Source organism: Halichoerus grypus, chromosome 4, assembly GCF_964656455.1.
Source record: "Halichoerus grypus chromosome 4, mHalGry1.hap1.1, whole genome shotgun sequence".
Taxonomy (NCBI): domain Eukaryota; kingdom Metazoa; phylum Chordata; class Mammalia; order Carnivora; family Phocidae; genus Halichoerus; species Halichoerus grypus.
This window is the reverse complement of record NC_135715.1, coordinates 96,910,039-96,932,396: the sequence shown is the minus strand read 5'-3', so window position 1 is coordinate 96,932,396 and position 22,358 is coordinate 96,910,039. Positions and strand designations below refer to the sequence as shown.

Sequence of the window (22,358 nt, the reverse complement as noted above, 5' to 3'; positions counted from 1 at the left end):
TCAAATAAATAAAACCAGAAATGAAAGAGGTGAAATCACAACTGATATAACAGAAATAGAAAGGATTATAAGAATATTATGAAATGTTATATGCTAGCAAATTGGACAACCTAGAAATGGATAAGTTCCTAGAAATGTGTAGTCTACTAAAATTGAAGAAGGAAGAAATAGAAATTTAAACAGACCAACTACCAGCAATGAAACTGAATCAGCAATCAAAAAATTCCCCAAAACTCAAGACCAGATGGCTTCACAGGTGACTTCTACTAAACATTTAAGGAAAAGTTAATACCTTTTCTCCTCAAACTATTCCAAAATACAAGAGGAAGGAAAACTTCCAAATTCATTCTATGAGGTCTGCATGACCCTGATACCATAATGAAATAAAGACACTCCAAAAAATAAAAATAAAGATCGATCGATCAATCGATCGATCTATCTATACAGAGAATATTACAGGCCAATATCTATCTATCTATCTATCTATCTATCTATCTATCTATCTATACAGAGAATATCTATCTATCTATCTATACAGAGAATATTACAGGCCAATATCTATCTATCTATCTATCTATCTATCTATCTATCTATCTATCTATCTATCCATCCATCCATCCATCCATCCATCCATCCATCCAGAGAATATTACAGGCCAATATCTATCTATCTATCTATCTATACAGAGAATATTGCAGGCCAATAACTCTGATGAATATACATTCAAAACTCCTCAATAAAATATCAGCAAGTTGAATCCAACAATACATTAGAAAACTTATTCATCAAAATCAAGTGGATTTATTCCCAGGATGCAAGGGTGGTTCAACATTGGCAAATCAGTCAACATGATACATCACATTAAGAGCAAGGATAAAAACCATATGATTATTTCAACTGAGCCAGAAAAAGCATTCTGACAAAGTACAACATCCATTGATGATACAAACCTTCAGAAAAGTAGGTTTAGAGGGACTATAACTCAACATCATAAAGGCCATATATGAAAAACCCACAGTTAAAATTACACTCAATGGTGAAAAACTGAGAGCCTTCCCCCTAATATCAGGAACAAGACAGGGGTGGCCACTCTCACCACTTTTATTCAACATAGTAATGGAAATCCTAGCCACAGCAATCAGATAATAAAAACTAATAAAATCAACAAATTTGGTAAAGACGAGGTAAAACTTAACACTATTCAAAATGACATGGTACTATATATAGAAAACTCAAGACTCCACCAAAAAACTACTAAAACTGATAAATGAGTTCAGTAATGTTGCAGGATACAAAATCAATGTACAGAAATCCACTGCATTTCTATGCACTAATAATGAAGCAACAGAAACAGAAAATTAAGAAAGCAATCCTATCTACAATTGTACCAAAAATAGTAAAATACCTAGGCATAAACTTATGTTATAAAACTGATAAAAAACTGATCAGTATAAAACACTGATAAAAAGAAACTGAAGACAACACAAAGATATTTCATGCTTACAGACTGGAAGAACAAATATTGTTAAAATGTCCAGACTACCCAAAGCAATCTACAGATTTAATGAAATCCGTATCAAAATACCAATAGCATTTTTCACAGAACTAGAACAAATAATCCTAAAATGTGTTTGGAACCATAAAGGACCCTGAATAGTCAAAACAATCCTGAAAAAGAAAAGCAAAGCTGGAGGCATCACAATTCCAGACCTCAAGTTATATTACAAATCTGTAGTAATCAAATGAGTATTGCACTGGCACAAAAATAGACACACAGATCAATAGAACAGAACAGAAAACCCAGAAATAAACCCACAAGTATATGGTCAATTAATCTTCAACAAAGGAGGCAAGAATATGTAATGGAAAAAAGACAATCTTTTCAACAAATGGTGTTGAGAAAACTGGACAGCTACATACAAAAGAATGAAACTGGACCACTTTCTTATACCAGACACAAAAATAAATTCAAAGTGGATTGAAGACCTAAATGTGAGACCTGAAACCATAAAAAATCCTAAAATAGAGCATAGGCACTAATTTCTCTTACCCAGGCCATCGCAACATTTTTCTAGTTACATCTCCTGAGGCAAGGGAAGAAAAGCAAAACTGAACTACTGGGACTAAGTCAAAATAAAAAACTTCTGCACAGCGAAGGAAACAATCAACAAAACTAAAAAAACAACCTATGGAATGGGAGAAGATATCTGCATATGACATATCCGATATAGTATCCAAAATACAGAAGGACCTGATACAACTCAACACCCCAAAAACAAATAACCCAATTAAAAACTGGGCAGAAGACATGAACAGACATTTCTCCAAAGAAGACATGCAGATGGCTGACAGACACATGAAAAGATGGCTCAACATCACTCATCATCAGGGAAGTGTAAATCAAAACCACAATGAGATAACATCTCACACCTGTCAGAGTGGCTAAAATCTACAACACAAGAAACAAGTGTTGGCAAAGATATGGAGAGAATGGAATCCTCATGCACTGTTGATGAGAACGCCAACTGTTGCAGCCGCTCTGGAAAGTAGTATGGAGGTTCCTCAAAAAACTAAAAATAGAATGCTCCCTGATCCAGTAATCACACTACTGGGTATTTACCCAAAGAATACAAAAACACTAATTTGAAAGGCTATATGCACCCCTATGTTTATTGCCACATTATTTACAATAGCCAAATTGTAGAAGCAGCGCAAGTTTCCATCAATGGAAGAATGGATAAAGATGTGGTGTATATATACAATGGGATATTATTCAGCCATAAAAAAAGAATGAAATCTTCCCATTTGCAACAACTTGGATGGAACTAGAGAGGACAATGCTAAGCGAAATAAGTCAATTAGAGAATGACAAATACCATATGATTTCACTCACGTGGAATTTAAGAAACAAAACAAAGGGGGGGGGTGGAGAGAGAGAGAGAGAGAGAGAGAGATCGAGAACAAGAAACAGACCCTTAACTAGAGAGAACTGATGATTACCAGAGGGGAGGTGGGTGAGGGAATGGGTGAAATAGGTGATGGGAATTAAAGTGTACACTTACATGATGAGCACTGAGTAATGTATAGAATTGTTGAATCATTATATCATACACCTGAAACTAATATAACACTATACGTTAACTGTACTAGAATTAAAATGAAAAAGTTCAAAAAATATCAAAGACCATTACAAATTATGGAAAAAAATAACAGAGAAAGATGATCTAGTAGGCATTATTTTCTTTGAAAGCTGTTTGATTTTTCACATAATATACAACAAAAAATAAAAACACAAATACTTTTTAAATTATCGATAGAAATATGTAATATGTAATTTAGCACCTATAGTTATGTAATACACATTCATCATGAAAACAGATTAAAAAAAACATAGTGAAGCCTACAGAATTTACTTTGCTATTTTTGTGGTTGATAAGGGGAAAAATGAAAGTATTTTTATTTGTATATGCCAATTACAGCAAATATTAATTTACTTTATCCAAACTCCTTGGTTTTCAGAGGTAAATTCTCGGAAGTTTTACAGAATATGACTTACTAAACCAAACTCAGGATTTTTCTTTTTTGACTTCATTTTTATAAAGTGGTCTAGTGTTTTAAGATGCATAATAATTTCTAAAATATTTATGCTTGTAAACCTATATGGGTTAGAATGGCTTAAGTGTTTTTTAATGTGTTTTTGCAGGTTACTTATAATTTAAAGGCATATTTATTTTTCTCTTAAGATTAAACTCTGTCTTCAGTAACAAGTGGAATCCCCACTAAAAAAGAAAGTATAATTGAATTTTTTTTTCCTAAATGGGCAAAGAGACAGTGAGAAATAATAAAGTGACTATTACTTAAATTAGGCTAAGAGATGATTTAGTGATTTTGGTGTCACTACTGTTTTGCTCTTCTGTGCAGTGTATCTAGTACCTGACAGACTTTCATGTTCAACTTACCTGACAGACTGTGAGTCCTTTCTTCACCTATACAGATGGATTTACATCCAGGAAATCCTATGATGAATGCATCAGTTGGAGACAGGATGCAGCAAATACCTGAGTAGCTGGAAGAAGATTGGCCTTGAAGAAAGTAGCCTCTGACAATTTGGAATCCCCTTTCTACTAAATCTTCATTATGGAACCTCAGAAGAAATGGTCCTGAGGACCTCTCTGTGGCCATATTTTCTGAAACCCCAACCTAATTTCGTGATCTTGAAAGTAAAAGTGAATCAATGGCAACAGAATATTTTACTGTAAGAGAAAATCTGTGAAGCATTACCACTACAGATAAATCTCAGTGACCTCCATTTACAGTGGTCTCTATGGGGTCATCACCCCCTTTTTCTTTCCTACTCTTTATTCTCCCTTCAGATGCCTGTCTTTCTCCAGTCTTTAACATTATAAGGTGCCTTTAAGAACCCAGTAGTCTATATTCATCTTTATAACTATACTATATATATCTATATCCATTTCAGCATTTATTATCTTGAATTGTTATTTTTATTTTCTACTCATATATATGTAATTTAGTATAACACATTTACATGTCGCTTTTATGTACAAGAAGCTATGCCACAGCTGGGGGGAGATAAAAAGATAAGCATCTTGAAATCTATAATCCTTTTTTAGATTTGCTAAGTGTGTCTCCATAATGCCTGGCATGCATAGAGGAACCCTATAAAAACTTACTGACTAATCTGTCATTCTTTTATGGTGTAAGACTATAGATTACGTGGGAGATAGCTTAGAGTTATAGATGTTTATTCGATAAATACATATGAACCTAAATGCCTAGAACCTGGTAGGACACAATCCAGACAGATATACTGGTATTAAAAATGAACAGTTGTTTGTTTGTTTGCTATATCCATGAAGAGAAGCAGTATGGAGCTGGGGAGTTTAGTTCAGTGTAAGAAATCATCTCTTCCCATTTTCTACTCTTTCATGTTCAACATATCATTGCTACACCTGACAAATGTCTAACTCTGGGAGGCAGTGACTGTGAAACAAATTAATTTCCAGAATGTAACATACTCTGGCATGCCTCTATGACTTTGTTCTTTCTTCCTAAATCCATCTTCCTTGAAATCCTAATAAATTTATGGTCACCCATCAAATCTTATGTTCCTGAAACTTTTTCACCCTCATCTGTCCATCTGTATCTTACTACAATTCCAAATCTGTGTTTCCTTCTAGAGCCATAGCCTTCTGTCCAAAGGCCCTCCATATATCTTGAACCATATCAATCATACTGTCACTTTTCTAGTGACAATTTTTATGAGGATGCTTTTATAGGCTTATTGGGAAATTTCTGACTCCCACTAGGTTTTGGACCAAGGCTTCTGGAGGAAAATCCAGTTTAGAAGTAAGTAATTGAGAAAAATAATTTATAGAATGGCTTATGGAATATTTCAGCACCTTAATAGAAATGTTAAAATCTTTATGTATTCCATATGTCTCATAGCAGTTAGCTTTTGCAGTTAAGAGTCACTCCACAAATACATGTTGAGTGAATAAATGGATGATGTCCAGAAAGTAGATGAATGCAGCCACTACTGGTTTTCCACTAAGTCATTCTAACTGGAGATCATGATTCATTTTCATGTAGATAGTTTCAGCATTCACATAATGTCATGCATATCAGAGTACTAAAACGTGGTCATCTAGATGGAAGTGAGCTGTTTGTCAGCTCTTTTCTACATAATTATTCTGTTAAATAGCAGGATATAATTAATTAATACATATGTAGTGAGTGAAATTATCCAGCCACTCATGTCCAACAATCAAGATATCATCATTATTTTTGATAAACATACTTTGAACAAACAATATGGATACTGTTTAAAATTTTGATAACATGGGACTGCAAGTGTCTTGCCTTCATCTTTGAACAATGGGGTTGTCCAAGAGCCCACACTCTTCTTTTGAAGCCCCGTACAGGCAGACACCATATCTGGATGAGTCAATTCCAATCTGCCACCCTGCTCTCTACCTACACTTCTTTTTCCATAGTTTGTTGCTCTATCTTCTTTTAGTTGCTTTTCTACTCTGATGCTAGGGTGAACTTTGTGTGATAAATATCTGAAAATGTGGCTCTCCTGATTTAATCTGACTCCACCTACACCCTAGTAGAGATTCAGTCTCTAGATATTGAAAAAAAACAAAACAAAACAAAAGGAAAAAAACCAAAAAACTGCTTATTCAGGAAAATACCAGCTTCTCAATCATTCCTGTTTTTTTGTTTGTTTGTTTTTTTGCCAGCTGGAAAACTTCTCAACACTTTAAGATGTATTTCTTCAAATTCTATGCACACCTGTTATATAACCACACCAGATTACAATGTTTGCTTTGCTTTCTTTTCTATTAATTGTAAACTCCTTGATTATAAGAACTCCTTTTGTATTGTTTTGCTTAACACTGACAGGAATATTATTTGTATTCAGAAAATATTGACAGAATGAATGAATGAATGTATGTCAAACAAATCAATCAACCCTGAGTTAGTCATTGGGAATGAACTTAATCAAGATAGGGACTGAGAGAGATATAAATGATTTGAAAGTTTATAATGTGTTTAAATTCAGCCTTTGAATGAATCAGTTTCTCTGCATGTGGTATCCCACTCAGAAAAATGTGAGGTCCATTCCTCATTTCTCTAATAATCTTTCTGGATAATGCCCAATAATGATTGATTTTCATGTTATTTTTTCAATGCTTCTCTTTAACATTTGATTGTTGAGCATCTTAAAATAGTAAGATTATTTACTGGATAAGGGACATCATTTTAAGAATGTGGAAATACCGGGGCACCTGGGTGGCTCAGTCAGTTAAGTGGCTGCCTTCGGCTCAGGTCATGATCCCGGGCTCCTGGGATCAAGTCCCGCATCAGGCTCCTTGCTCAGCAGGGAGCCTGCTTCTCCCCCCCCTGCCATTCCCTGCTTGTGCTTGCTCTCTGTCTCTCTCGCTCTGTGTCAAATAAATAAATAAAATCTTTAATAAAAAAGAATGTGGAAATACCACCTTTAAACCTTATAGAAACGATGCAAGATAAATATCATTGTCTTCATTTAACACAAAGAAACTGTGACTAAAATATGTCATGTGTATTATCTCAAAGATTATCAGCAGGACAAAATTAGGGTTGGAACTCAAGATTTAATTTATTTTTTTATGGATCAAAAAGCTGCTCTTTTTATTACTCAATTCCATCTTGTTGCATAGCCCATTGCATAATTATTATTGGAAAATTATCAAAAATGCTGACCAGAATCAATAGAGACTTCACAACAACCAAATTCTTAGATATTATTTTTCCTCCCACTTAAATTTATAATAATCTCTAGAATGTAACCTTTTCCACCAGTACCATGTTAATGCATTGGTGTAAAATAATTATAGGAATCATGATTAAGTTCCTAGATATTCCACATGAGAGATCAAATTCTCACCCAGACTATTTCATAAAATTCCAAATTCTAATTAAAATGTTCACTTTTTGAAAAGTCTTTATGTCCATCATTTATTCTGTGGATTCATATACTTTTGAGTGGAGGAGACTGTAAGAAGTTTGTTTTGTTTCCCAAGAGCAAAGACATATATTCTAAAACTTCTCTAACATTATTTCACCTTCCACTTGTTCATGCCAAATATATATCTATTTCACTCTCCATTTCTTACAAAACATATATTGAATGTATATGGACAATAGAGATAGCTAGTACTTGCCTCAAAGAATGATTATTATTGCTTTCCATGTAATACGGGTCAAAGCTTAAATTTTAAATTTCTGATTTTTCTCGTTTTTTTAATCTTCCACATTTAAGTAGATGAAAAATTCACCCACACTGTAATGCAGATGAAATGATTAAGAAAAGACAGTGGCATTTAATCTAGGTAATGGAAGGGGAGAATCTCAGTGATTGTTGTGTTTCACAGTTTTCTTGAATAAATTGGGCCTTGTTCTTTCACAATCTAGAGATAATAATGCATTGTAAATGTCAATATTAACTTCTTAGTACTATTTAAAAGTGTACACATTCAAAGGTTGATGTCTTGAGAAGGTGCCACAGGGAAAAAAATTCTAAATTTACAGAAAATGTGTAAATAATGCAGAAGTTATCATATTCTCTTTGATGATTCTTTTAAATTGACAGATCTATATACAGAGGGAGAGACATATATAAAATCACTTCTATTACTTTCATATATATACCATTTTAGCTCTCTTCCTCTCTTAATACAGATATTAATGATTTCATATGAATGGCATGAATTATAATTTCATACGAATGATATTGTTTAAAACCTACAAGTATGGTTCATATTTAAAGGTATGCTACTAAATGCTTTTCATAAGAAATACTTGCGAATTTACTCTGTTTTTAAAGTTTCAATGGTCATATATTGGGTCATAAATGTAAGGATATACCTATATTTAAATCATTCTTTTTTTCTGGTTTAATGATTTATTTTTTCTAAAATCTATGATAGAATATTAAATATATTAGTAATTAAACATGTCTCTGTAAATTTAAACTAGAGATGCTGAGATACTGTGCTTTTTCCCTTGGTAATTCAACAAAACCCCAAGTTAGAGTACATCAATGGCATATTACGTGAGGATTCTCTTATCTCTTCTGTTTGCTTTAAATATAAAAATACTGTACTATGCCTCATGTAAGGCTATGCAGATATAGGCAAAGCAGACTTAAGGGTTGGCAGTGACAATGAGAAGCTCTGCCAGAAGCAAAGGTCTTCCTCTTATAACATCACACGTGTCTCCCTGAGAAACAAGTATTATACAAAATCACACACTAAAATTTACAGGGTATCTAGGAGAAATGAGACAGGGGAAGAAACTCAAAACTATTAAACTTTATAAACAAAACCATATTTAAAGAGTAATATGCCTATTAAGATACTTGTAGGGTTAAATCATAAATAAAATTTTTACCTAGAATTACTTTTTTCAGCATGGAAGTGGGTATTTGCACTTCCTCTTTGAGGGCATTCTCTTCTAGCCATTTTTATCATATTTTTATCAAAATTATAAACCCAATCTACGTGTGCCCTTCTTCACTCACTGCTTATTCTAGTCCATGTCTTTGCAACCTCTATAATTGGAACTGTCAGTTCTCACCAAAGAGCCTACCACAGAAGGACCCAGTGATTTTGAGAACTACTGTGCCATCTATAACTTGCCCTAAATCAAGGTGCCTCTACTGATTTTCAATTTTTTTTCTTGAGGTCTTAATATATTACTAGAGCTTTCTCTTATATTGTAATAAAGTGTGTCCCTGACTACCTCCAAATATTAACATCTTTGGAAAAGCTGTGCAAAAACCCCAGTGACATCTATGTTGCCATCATCTCCCTTTTAATCCATCACATGAAACATATCATACCAAATGAATACATGTTGAACAGAAACTACTACATCTTTAAGAATTAAAAGTATAAAAAGTGTTACATAAATATGTACACATTGGGGTGCCTGCGTGGCTCAGTCGTTAAGCATCTGCCTTCGGCTCAGGTCATGATCCCAGGGTCCTGGGATCGAGCCCCACATCGGGCTTCCTGCTTGGCGGGAAGCCTGCTTCTCCCTCTCCCACTCCCCCTGCTTGTGTTCCCTCTCTCACTGTGTCTCTCTCTGTCAAATAAATAAATAAAATCTTTAAAAAATATATGTACACATAAATCTTAATATATATGGATATTCATGGAAAAATCATCTATATATCATGCTGTTTACAAGATAATACTTATACATTATTTTACTTTTTTTCTCATAGTCCAATGAGTACAATAGGACAGATATTGTAATCAGAAGTGCTTGGTAGTGTGTCACCTGGTAGACATCTACCAAGAGGTGAAAACTTAGCCAAAAGGTACATTTTTGGACTTTTACTACTTTTCCCTAAACAATTTTAGGGATAAAAGCATTTAAAAGATATTGTATAAATTCAGGAAAAGGCCCAGAGTTAGAACTTGGTAAAAAAAAAAAAAAAAATAAGACTTTCAAAATCTTATATTCTTTATTCCAGCTAAGAATCATAAATTCTTTTTAAGAATGTAATTATTTACATGTCAAAGACAGAAAATCAATATTTCACTAAGGTCTACTTTAGTAATTGTGTTCTTTCAAAGATCTGGGTTATTCATCTATGGTTTACAGCTGCTTTACCTGTGTCTCAGTTTACTAAACTGTAAAATGGTTCTTCTAATAATTGTCCATAATTAGCACTATAGTTATTATTATTTCTATTTAATTGACACATAAAGTAAGCTTAGTATCACCTGTGTTTACACAGGCACATTTTTCAGTTGATAAACTGACTTCTAGAATCCAGATCCTATAGTTAGAAGAAAAAAAAAAAAAGTATATAACCACCAAATATTATTGAAGCTGAATGATGCCCTACTGAGGATAACATGCAGATTCAAAGTTTGCATGTAATTATCATCCATTTCTCTACTAGAAATCCACTGTAATCCCTGATATATAGCCCATGTATTGCTTGCCTTAATGTTAACATTCACAACAGTCCCATGCTGAACTGTATTCTCCATTAGAAAATGAAGAAATAGGACACTGTTAAGGAGATAGTCAACTGCTCCTTTTTTTAAAATATACATGCTTTGTTCTATTTTCATCTGGAAAATTCCTATGTTTGTTAAGCCAACATGTAGAATATTTTGTATTATAATATCTAAAGCAGAACTGCTGTATAGGAGATTTACCTGACAGTTACATACTCATCAAGAATAAGGCCAGTTTATCTGTTCTTGATCTGTTTATGCAATGTGCTAAACTTTCTTTTGACTGTGACCCTCTCTAAAGAGATCCAAAGAAGTGGATCAAATGCTGGCCTACCTCAGTGATGATATAGTCATTCCCAGCAACTGAAAGTAAATATCACCAAACTCCCTTTTCTTTCTACCTCCTCAGCCACTCTGTTAGAAAGTATCCCAAATGGAAACTGGCCAATGGATAAGAATTAATGTAGTAAGACTGACAGCAGAGATGATTAGGAGATTGGAACTTGCTCCCATTTTATTACGCCATTTCTGTGAGATATCCCTGAGGCCCTTTTCTGTTGGTTCTCTTCCAATATTTTCATGTGCTAAGATGTTTATCCTGAGGTTAATTTTGTGTGGATAATACTAACAGTCCATTTTTGAGTTTTATAGCTGGCTCATTCATATCCATGCTGTTCAGTGTCTCAACCTGCGTTCTGATAAGCTTTTCATTTTTTGGCTTCCTACAACAATAGAAATAACTTGATTTAATGAACTGGATTCTGCTTTTTCTTCATTGCTCTAATGATAATTGTTATGCAGTTTTCATGTCATACTAAGGATTCAATCTCTGGCTTTTATTCAAGAGAAATCAATGAACAAAATCTAACTGAATTCCTTTCAAAACAAGGAAAAATATGTTTAATAGACAGAAACTGACCCTGATATGAGGAAGCCTATTCTATTAAAAAAAATAGGAGGAAAGGGGAAGACATTGAGTAGAGAAGTAGAAGGATAAAAAAGATCCCATTTTACTAGAGCGAAATAGCCTCCCAAATTCAGAGATCTAAATTCTGATCAAGAAAAAGCATTAAATTACTTGTTTCAGTAGCTTTTTGAATATAAAGAAAACCTACTGGGAAAAAAAATGACTTAAAAAAAACCCCTAATTTCAATGTCACAAGTTTTATAATCCAGAAAAGTATACCAGGGTAAGATTCTCTTGGTTTTGTTTTAGTGCCAGAAGAATTATCTATCTGTGGAAGCAGGAGAAGAAAGAACTTACACATACAGGGACACACATATTATATGCAATGTACAAATACACATGACTATGTATGGAAAGAAATCAGGTATACACACACACAAAACAAATGCCTACATGTACACATCCTTTTATTGTGAATTAACTGAAAGACCCACCCACTGTGAAAAGTAGAACATTTTTAACGCAACTGAATTTTCCCTTGGACTAAACAAAAGAAAAAAAACTTGACTGTTGTTGTACTAAGACTCAGAAATTATCTAAATTGTCTAAAGCCACTGCACCTGGGCTCAACTCAGTCTGGTCCTATCATCATACCACCTGTACCCTTTTCAGGATGGCACCCCACATTTCTATAATCCCTAACCCCAGTGGATTAATGCAATTTTTCTAAAACGTTTAACACTGAACAGGATCTATGAATGCAAGTATATGAACACAAGTGTTGAAGAGTAATAGAATTTGAGAATTTGGTTGATAAGCCTAATTTTGTGTGTATTATCAGGTAGGCCTTATCATAACCACCACCAGAAACACAGGCTTTGCCATGTAAGAAAGGATGTAGGTAGAAGCCTAAATAACACTGACCATATCAAACACTTCCCTATAACTCAGAAAAAACAAAGCTGTTCAGCCAAAACTTATATTGTAAACAAACCACGGATCAGAAAGTTGCAGATATTAGTGGTATTCTTAATGGAAGAAGACAGGGATATGGACAAGAAACAGTTCTCTGATAGGAAAAAAATAATGTTATTTCTCACATGTTGCAATAAGTAAATATATGAGAAAAGGCATTTTGTTATTCTGCATGTAGAACAATCCACCCATGAGAAGAAATCTAAGGATCTTAAAATGAGAAATAGAAGGAATTAGCCAAGAAGCCCTTAGCCAATGTATGTATCACTATGCATGTATTGCTTGAAAGAGGTCAAACTTCATATGTTACAACTAAACCATTACTAACTATAAATTTCTATTAAGTAAATTTCAGATTAAGGCAAGACAAATATTGTTTAAGGCAAATGTCCTATGTCAAACTCACCTTCTATTGTGGCCCCTCCTTCCACGCCCCAGTGGACAGATAAGCAGCTATTAGTGTAGCAGTTTTCAAATTCTACCATGCAGGAAAAGAAATTCTGGCATGCAATAGACTAGTCAAGGAAAGTATACTCATTCAAAAATACTTTCCTTCCATCTATTGTAACCAAGTTTTACTGGTTAGGAAAAGACTTCTTAAAATGTACTGGATGTGATCTTAACTATTTACAACATACTACTTCATAACAACAAAAAAACAATAAATAAAAATAAAAGCAGCATATAATTACTCAGGGTAACTCAGCATATCCTAACAAAGTCAGGACCAAAATGTAGATCTTCAGCTCTCTTTACATGAATTTAAATAGCAATTTGTGAACCTGACCAAACACGTAGTCTGAACAGTTTGGTTGGTCTTCACTTGAATTCAGTTTTGATATACATGGTGTTAAGTCATAAAGATTCTTTTGTCATTTTAAAAGTCTACTGGATATTGTGTTTACTCATCTTTCTTTCTATATTTTATTATATGCTCATACCCTGAACTCTTCATCCATACAGACATGCATAGTGCTGAAGGTACTGAAATAAATGTTCCAAGACTTTAACTTCTAAGAAAAGTTTAGTCTTAATTTGATTTTGCTGCCTGTGTTAGGAAATACACATTTCATCTTGCTGCAATCTTTCCACTGCTTAGAACAGGTGGGATTGTTCTTTTACCGCAACCCTCAACAAAACTGTATGTCCCTACTCTCAACCTTGAAACACCCTCCCTTCTATGGGCCCCCAGAGATTTCTAAAACAGAGAGTAAAACAAAATAGCATAGTAAAAAAGATGAAGATGATTGTACACCTGAGACTAATATAACACTGTATGTTAACTATACTGGTATTAAAATTTTAAAAAAATAATAAACACTTAGAGCTTAAAAAAAAGATGATGACGACACTCAGGGAAAGACAAAGAAGAACCAAATAAATTGAAGCTCGCCAATTCTGCATAACCAATTCATGTTCTTTCATAACTCATCTTGAAATAGATATGCCTGTACCATGCACCAAAAAAGAAAGAACAACAAACCCACCTAGATGGAGAAATGTGTTAAAGTCATTGACTGGTAATGTATTGATATCATTGTGTGTTCTAACACTGAAAACTTGTGAAGAGAAGGTTGAAAGTTAAAAATGGCCATTTAGAGAAAATACCAAAGGAGTGGAATTGTTATTTTTTTCTCTGGGTATTTCAAGCCTGAGTAAGGGATTGAAGGTTTTTGTTTATAAAAATCTACAACCATTTATTAATCATTAAGTTTGAAAAATGTGCGTTATTTTAAACTGTATTTAAAAAATAATTTATTTGCCTGCCATAAGATGTCTGTGACTTATTAACATTTTGTCTACACTTAATTTAGTTTTAAACTCATTAAGTAGCTGTGAACAATGCAATAGTTCATAAGTAAATTGGAAAATTATCTTCCATGTCAACAAAACATTTTACAATGTTACCTTAGAGCAGCTGCCAGTGTGTAAAGTTGGAAAATTCTGCTTTAATAAAGGACAGCACTCTGATCATCACTCCCAAGGATCTGTGGATTACACTTTTGTATTTTCTTGTAGGTCTTTAGGTATCATTGGTCCATCTGACATAATATCTCATATGACATGGCACAATACCTTTCTCCATAGACACTGCCCAGTTTAATTTCTGCACAATTGGCCCAAAGCTTTTATACAGTTCTCCAATTCTAACTGTAAGGAAATATGCTCAAAATAAGCAACACTGGCTGCAAACAAAAGAATAATAAGTTTCTATTGTTTCATGAATTTAATAATTGTCTTAAATTGCTTACTATATTTCAGAGAGTATTTTCAAATACATTATGTCATTTAATGCATATAAAACTCTTGGAGGAAAAGGACAGTATCTTGCCATCATTAAAGATAAGGAAACTGAATCTTGGGAGTTTTAGTTTCTTGCCTATCTAGTATATTCAGTGTAAACTGGGACTCATATGGTCATATTTTTACTCAGCTTAAAAACTGAAGTTAATCATTGTACCTTATTCTCTGTGAATCATGGTTTGCTTTCTAGTATTTGCAGTAAATCCCCAAGCTTCAAAATATAGTATCTTTATATAAACTAAAGGCTTTTTAAGGTCCTTCCATTTAAAACCTCACATGAGCCTACTTTCCCTGAAAAGATCTAGTTCAACAGCATTTTCTGTGTTCCGGCATAATGTGCTAGGCATAATGATTCATGCTATTTCTCAAATGATAGACAAGTTATATCAGTATCACCTGGGAATCTGGAAAAAATAGCAACTCCACACTTAATTCTGAACTAGGCAATCAGAATTCTAGGCACAAGCATGTGGATATTTGTAGTAACAATTCCCAATAATCTGATAAAGAGGTAATGTTGCAAAAACTAAAAATTAAAATTAAAAATAAAATTACAAGAAGAGCTAAAGATTGCAGACACCATGGAAGGACAAAACAGATTTAGATTTGGGTCATGGGATCATCATTAATTGTGTGATTTAGAGGGGGATGGAGGGAGATCATGATTAACCCACTTTCATGGCACAGTTTATTTATAGAATAAGAATAATAATACATGTAACAAGCCAGGCAAAAGACAACTTCCTCCCCAGAAAGGTTAAATAAATTTTGGTAGTGTATAGTAAATAAAATAATAGATCTTAAGTATTTAAACCACAAAAGACATCTGTAGTAGTTTACCAGGGCTGGGCAGACTAAATAATAGAAATGTTATTTTCTCACAGTTGTGGAGAATAGAAGTCTAAGATTAAGGTGTCAGCAGGTTTTACCTATTCTGAAACCTCTCTCCTTGGCTTACAGCTGGTTTCCCTCTTGCTGCCTCTTCACAGGTCTTTCTTCTGCATGATTCATGTACCTCAGGTCTCTGTTGTGTCCAAATTTTCTCTTTTAAGGACACCAATCAAATGGTTAAGGGCCCACCCTAAAGTCCTGATTTTAACGGACTCACCACTGGAATGGCACCATCTCCAAATACAGTCACATTCTAAGGCAGTAGGCGTCAGAGATTCAACATATGGATTTTAAGAGACAAAATTTAGCTGATAACAGCATCTAGTAAATTTTAGTTGTCCATTATTTTGTCCCATTCCCTACCTCCTCCTTTACCTAAACTCACTGGTTTCACACAGCCCCTGTACCGGTTCAGTTCCATTTGCTGCCCAGAAGTTATTTTCTTTAGCAAATGTGATAACCTTAAAGCTTGTTGATGAGGATTAGTTTGTGTATTGTAATGTACTGGTGCTTCTAAGCAACACATTTGCATAATGCAACCAAGAAAGTTTGGTGTCTTGACAGGAGAGTGAATAGGGTGAAAATTTCTGGTATGCAGCTCAAATAAAATTGGAGATGTTCTCAGAAAATTGCACGTTTGATGCTCTTTAAATCTATCACATGGACAAATGCATGTTTGAACTATATCTAGGTTTGGATCTAGATAATCTGTGATTTTATGCAAGGCTGCTTTTTTACCTTCTCTATATTCTAGAAAATAAGATACCACTGTACCATTGTAATCTGACTTTTTAAAATTTTATCACCTTATCCCTCCAGAGACAGTGTTCATGCTTTATAACCTGCATGTCTTTCTTTACTTCTAGCATTCAAATTTTTCAAACATATGTCTTTCCTTTTCTTGTTGTTAACTTTAGTGATGCAAAATAATTTTTCCTCAATGTAGCCTTAAATTCTTTTTAGTGAGAAGTCCACCACCAAAAAAAAAAAAAAAAAAAATACAGGGAATGTTAATGCAATATTTCTTTTTGAGTCAGAAATTCTTTAGGATTGTCCATTTCTTGTGTTAAGAAACAAAATTCAATTGAGTAATTTAGATCTAACTGACTTTATTCAATGATTTATGATTTGGGCAGCATCCCGGAATCTAGCAAACAGACCTGTACAAAGTGGAAGCATTTTATAGGCAGGAATGGGGTAGGACAGAAGGGTTTTAGCAAAAGAAAGTAAGACTGTTTCATCCCAGGTCACATTCCCTTAAGGGGAAGATGGGGCTATGGGAAGGGTCTTAACATGTAGATTACCTCACTAGTATAGATATGAAATTCCAATGTGATTGGTTTAAAATTCCAATCCTGGGAGAGGATGAAATTGCATTTAAGTTAGGTATTAAGTTTTGGTGAAATTTAGTAAAAGTGACTTCATTTTGGGTCTGTTGTCCTTATAATGCTTATTAAACTATTATTAAGTCTCCATAAATGGTTCTGATCTCTATCAGATCCTTTGGCCCTTGTATACCATCTGCAGGACATTTCTAAAACACACTGGAAGAAATTCAATAAAGTAGGACTTTATTGTCAATTTGATCATTATTCTTTAGAAATGACAATGGAATGTGAATGTATTTTCCTTCATTTCTCTCATTTGAAAAATGAGTTAAAATCTCTTAGAACAGTTTTAAATCTTGTTTCATATTTTCAGTTCATTAGAGAACTTTTTATTTGAAATTTTACAAAGGAAAATTGCATTATACTTTCAGGTTTATTATCAAGAATTAACAGAAATTTTAATAGCCCACATGGGTCTTTTCCAAAATTTTTAAATTGTGTGAAAGCTAAAATTTCTACCACAGTGCCAACTGCTCTTGTTTTGGTCCAATGTGTTGGTATTTCCAGGGATGAAGAACCAGGAGGCCAGCTGGTTACAGATAAGTTCCATATTGACTGGGATTCAGTACTTGTTGACACAGATAATGTCATCACGGCACGATTTGATGGCAGAGGAAGTGGATTCCAGGGCCTGAAAATTTTGCAGGAGATTCATCGAAGGTTAGGTTCAGTGGAAGTAAAGGACCAAATAGCAGCTGTGAAGTAAGTGGGTGCACATTTTCCTACTGTTTTTCTTATAATGACAGAAGCTAAGTATACGATACATTAATACTACTAGTATTGATTCAGAGATTTATACTTTAGTGAATGGACAGTTTTTCTAAGTTAGTCACATCGACTAGTGCATTTTTTCAAGTACTTTTCACTCTTAGCACCAAATAAAACAATTATCTTACTTCCCCTCTGGAATTAAAATTTACTTTGGGTTTATGAAAATGGGAGAGACCTTACGGCGCCTGGGTGTTTCAGTTGGTTAAGCGTCCAACTCTGGGTTCTAGCTCAGGTCATGATCTCAGGGTTGTGAAACTGAGCCCAGCACTGGCGTCTGTGCTGGGCATGGAGCCTGCTTTAGATTCTCTCTCCCCCTCTCCTTCTGCCCCTCCCCACTCCCTATCTTAAAAAAAAATGGGAGAAACCTTAATTTAACCACTCTATTATTTATTTACAATAATCTACAATGTCTATTACTTCCCAGTTAACTACAATTCTTAAACTTTCACAGATACCATTCCCACACAGGCATGAGTGACCAAGAAATCTAGTAGGTTCTTTAAAACAGTATACAGAAATTGGCTAGGATAGTGTCAAAATGTAGATCAGTAGGTCTGGAATGGGGCCCAAAATTCTGCATTTGTATCAACAACTGGACCATCACTTTGAGTAGCAAGATTTTGGAATCTATGATCCTTCAACATGAATAGAGCTCCAGCCACTAAAGTATTCCTAATTTGAGATCTGGGTTTTGTGTATATGTGTGCGTGTGTGTGGATGCCCAGAATGAATTCCCATGTGCATTTGACTCAAGAAAATATAACTGTATTATTTTTCTCATTGCAGATTTTTACTGAAACAGCCATACATTGACTCCAAAAGATTAAGCATTTTTGGAAAGGTAAATAGAAATGTTGTGTATATGTATTTTTATATGTATATAAAGTACATATTTATACATACATGTATATTATGTGTTTGTATTTGTACATATAATTTCTTCACTTTACTATAATATCTCTGTACTATTCTTTAAAATGTAATATTATAATTAATACTATACACATTCTGTCATTTATTAATCATGAAACTATTTATTATCTAATTGGCGCTGGTATTAGAAGTAGAACAACAACTGAACAACAACAAAAAATTCTGTTTTCATAAAGCTTATCTTCTAGAAAGGAGAAATAGATAAACACATACATTAAAAACATAGCTTCATATAGCAATAAGTCTTATAAGGAAAACAAAAAATAAGTAGACAAAAGTTAACTCTAGGAAGGGCCAGTGTTATTAGAATTAAGTGGTCAACTAAAGTCCCTTGGATTAATTGGTATTTAGGCTGATACCTAAATAACAAAAGGGAGCCAGTCCTATAAACCTCTTGAGGCAGGGTGTTCGCTATAGAAGGATCAAGTACCACAGCCTTGGGGAAGACAGACAGGGCTTAGAAACTAAAAGATGACCAATATGCATAATTATGTCTTTAGTATTTTCTGCATCATATTTATTTCTCACTGCCATAATTTTTATGTCAGTTTCAACATCATTTTCACAGTAGGGAAACAGACTCCATATAGATACTTACTAGTCACCTAGTTTATCTGTATCATGAGGCTAGACACCACACAGACACTAAGATGAAAGGAAGGAGATCTGGTACTATTTTAATTTAGAGACAAAGCAAGTTATTGTTGTTCATGGATTTAAACATAAAATATGTTTTACTATCCATAAATGAACCCAGAGATACATGACAGGAATATCTGATCATTTTACTGGAGTATAAATTTTACTGGTGTTCACTGACAAGTAGGTATAAGAAAAGCTGTTTAACAAAGAGTAACATGTAAATCAGCACATATTCTTCCCTGACTTCAGATACCTGCAGTGCATCATGTCTTTGCTTTATTTTATTCTTGTTCTCAGTAATACTCAAGAGATCAATAGGGACAATGCTCCTCTGACATAAGTACAAACAAATAAATGAAAGCCCATCGCTAACAATAAAGATATTAGTGAAAAAATGGAAATGTCTAAGAAAGTGATCATTCCACAGAAATGGAAACTCCAGACAAATTAACAAGTGCATAAAGCAAAGTCTTATCATATGCTACAGCATGGATGAACCTTGAGGACACTGTGCTCAGTGAAGTGAACCAGTCACAGAGGGACAAATTCTGTGTGATCCCACTTACGTAACTTATCTAGAGTAGTGAAATACATGAAGACAGAGAGTGGAATGGTGGTTGTCAGGGGGAGGGGAAAAGGAAAGTGGATTGCTTAATAGGTAAGAGAATTTCAGATTTGCAAGATGAAAAAGTTCTAGGGATCTGTTTCACAATAATGTGAAAACACTTGACACTACTGAACTGTGCACTTAAAAGTGGTTACTCTGGTAAATATTATGTGTTTCTTACCACACACACATAAAAAAGTGCATATAGTGGAGAACATTTTATTCTTTAATGGTCCTGATACATGTAATAATTATGAAGGACTTACAGCTTTTCTATTTCAAGGCTCTACTCACTACACACATAAATTAGTCTAAAAGATCAAATGAGCTATACAAACGTTCATTGCTACGGACATTTAGATTCAGAAGGTTGTGAAATGACTCACAGAGAAAGTGGAACTTTTACTGGATGGTAAAAGTCATTCAGCAAGGAGAGGAGAAGGAGAAGGCTTTCATATAATGCCCCGTGTCAGCAGGGAGAGCATAGCTGAGGAACATAAAGTGATGGACTATAATTAAGGCTCACATAAAGGAATGAGAGGTGACAACATTGAGAGTAAATCTGGGCACAGACTTCAGGGAGTCCTTCATACTAACAAAAAGTTAGATTTTAGTCTACAAACAGGAAAAAATAAAGTTCAAGGCCTCAGATTTAGAAGTTCAAAATCCCTTATTTATCACTTTATTAGGGAACTGATGAGCCTCAGGTAACTGACTCTGGCAATCTAAATATACAAAAGACATGGGATATAAACAAATGAAACAATTAGATTTTACATGGAAAAAATATCCCATTTCAATTAAACAAATATGAGTATCTATAACCGAATTATAATTTAGAAGTTAGCTTTCTGACCATATAAAGGAACGCTGTTAGCTTTAAGACTTTATAGTTCTTATATTTTTTTTTCTTGGAATGTACTTATTTCATTCCAGTATCAAATTAAGTTATCTTAAACTCATAAAATTGGTTAGGGAGGAATGATCTTGCTTTTTTGGAATTAGATTACAAAGCTATATGAGGCTTTGTTTTCTTTGTTGGAAATATTTAATGTTGGAATTTATTTAATCAATACAAGAATATTAGGATTTTTCCATTTCTTCTGGAATCAGTTTTAGTACTTTTAAAAGAATTTTTAAAAGTTTTTTTACATTTTTACATTTCATATATTTTTAAAGATTGTTGTCGAAGCATAGTATATATTCTATGTTTAATCATTTCACTAGTGGGGGTAGTGCCCCATTTGACTCCTCATTTGGTTTATGAGTGCCCTTCTGCCTTTGCTAGAGCACTTCCTCTTAATTGCTCTTATTCCCCCTGCTTGTCTCTCTTCCATCTCCCCATCCTTAACTCTTTTAATGAACCATATTTTGGCTTAGTTGTTCTCAATTTGTCTTTTCTATTTCACTAATTTCTACCCTTACTATCCTTATTTTATTTCTTCTACTTTTTAAATCCATTTTGTTCTTAAATTATTGACTTGAATGTCTAGGTTATTAATTTTCAGCAGCCTTCCTTTGAGTTATGAAATCCCTTTGCATTACTCCCTTAGGTACTTCCCACTAGTACTGATAGGTAGAACTTTTTTTTAAAAAAACTTCATATCGTTATCCCCAGAACCTAACCTAACCTCAAATATATAATAATTCTTATGTTCATTCTCTCAATTATGTCTAAGTGTTAAAGCTAAGAAAACCAGAAAATTTTCTGACTTTCATTAAAAAAAAAAAAACCAACCTAATTACATGAATTGAGAGTAGGTGGCAAAATTCAAAACCTATAAACATCGTATGTAGAACTGATATTGCTATGATTACCAGGCTACATCAATGGGGAATAAAATTAATTAATTTCACAAACATTTATCAAATGTCTACTATGTGCCTACTACTTTTCAAAGTGCTGGACATATGGCAATCATACACATACGTACGTACATACACACACACACACATTTTTTGGGAATTTTTAGTTTAGTGAGGAAAGAAACAAATTTAAAAAATCAGTAAAGTATATAAAATGTCAGTGATAGAACAATTAAGGAAAATTAAGCAGAGAGGAAAATCGGGGCCCAAGATTAAGGAAGATACAGCAATTTCCATTTGTTTTTTTTTTTAAGATTTTTATTTATTTGACAGAGAGAGACACAGCGAGAGAGGGAACACAAGCAGGGGGAGTGGGAGAGGGAGAAGCAGCTTCCCGCCGAGCAGGGAGCCCAATGCGGGGCTCGATCCCAGGACCCTGGGATCACTACCTGAGCTAAAGGCAGACGCTTAACGACTGAGCCACCCAGGCGCCCCAGCAATTTCCATTTGTAAGACAGGAAAGATCTGACTAAGAAATCACGTTTAACCTAGGAAAAGGGAATTTGAGAAGGCAAGAAACATGGATATCTGAG

General features: G+C 34.0%; 1 protein-coding gene across 4 annotated transcripts in view; it reads left to right on the top strand.

Moving 5' to 3' along the window:
• Positions 1-22,358, top strand: part of DPP10 (dipeptidyl peptidase like 10) — a 1,380,361-nt gene that overhangs the window by 1,345,577 nt on the left and 12,426 nt on the right. For all 4 annotated transcript variants that reach the window (XM_078070688.1, XM_078070689.1, XM_078070687.1 and 1 more), the window contains 2 exons: positions 17,514-17,708; positions 18,564-18,618. In XM_078070688.1, coding sequence (XP_077926814.1) covers positions 17,514-17,708; positions 18,564-18,618 — 250 coding nt within the window. The remainder of the gene's footprint in view (positions 1-17,513; positions 17,709-18,563; positions 18,619-22,358) is intronic.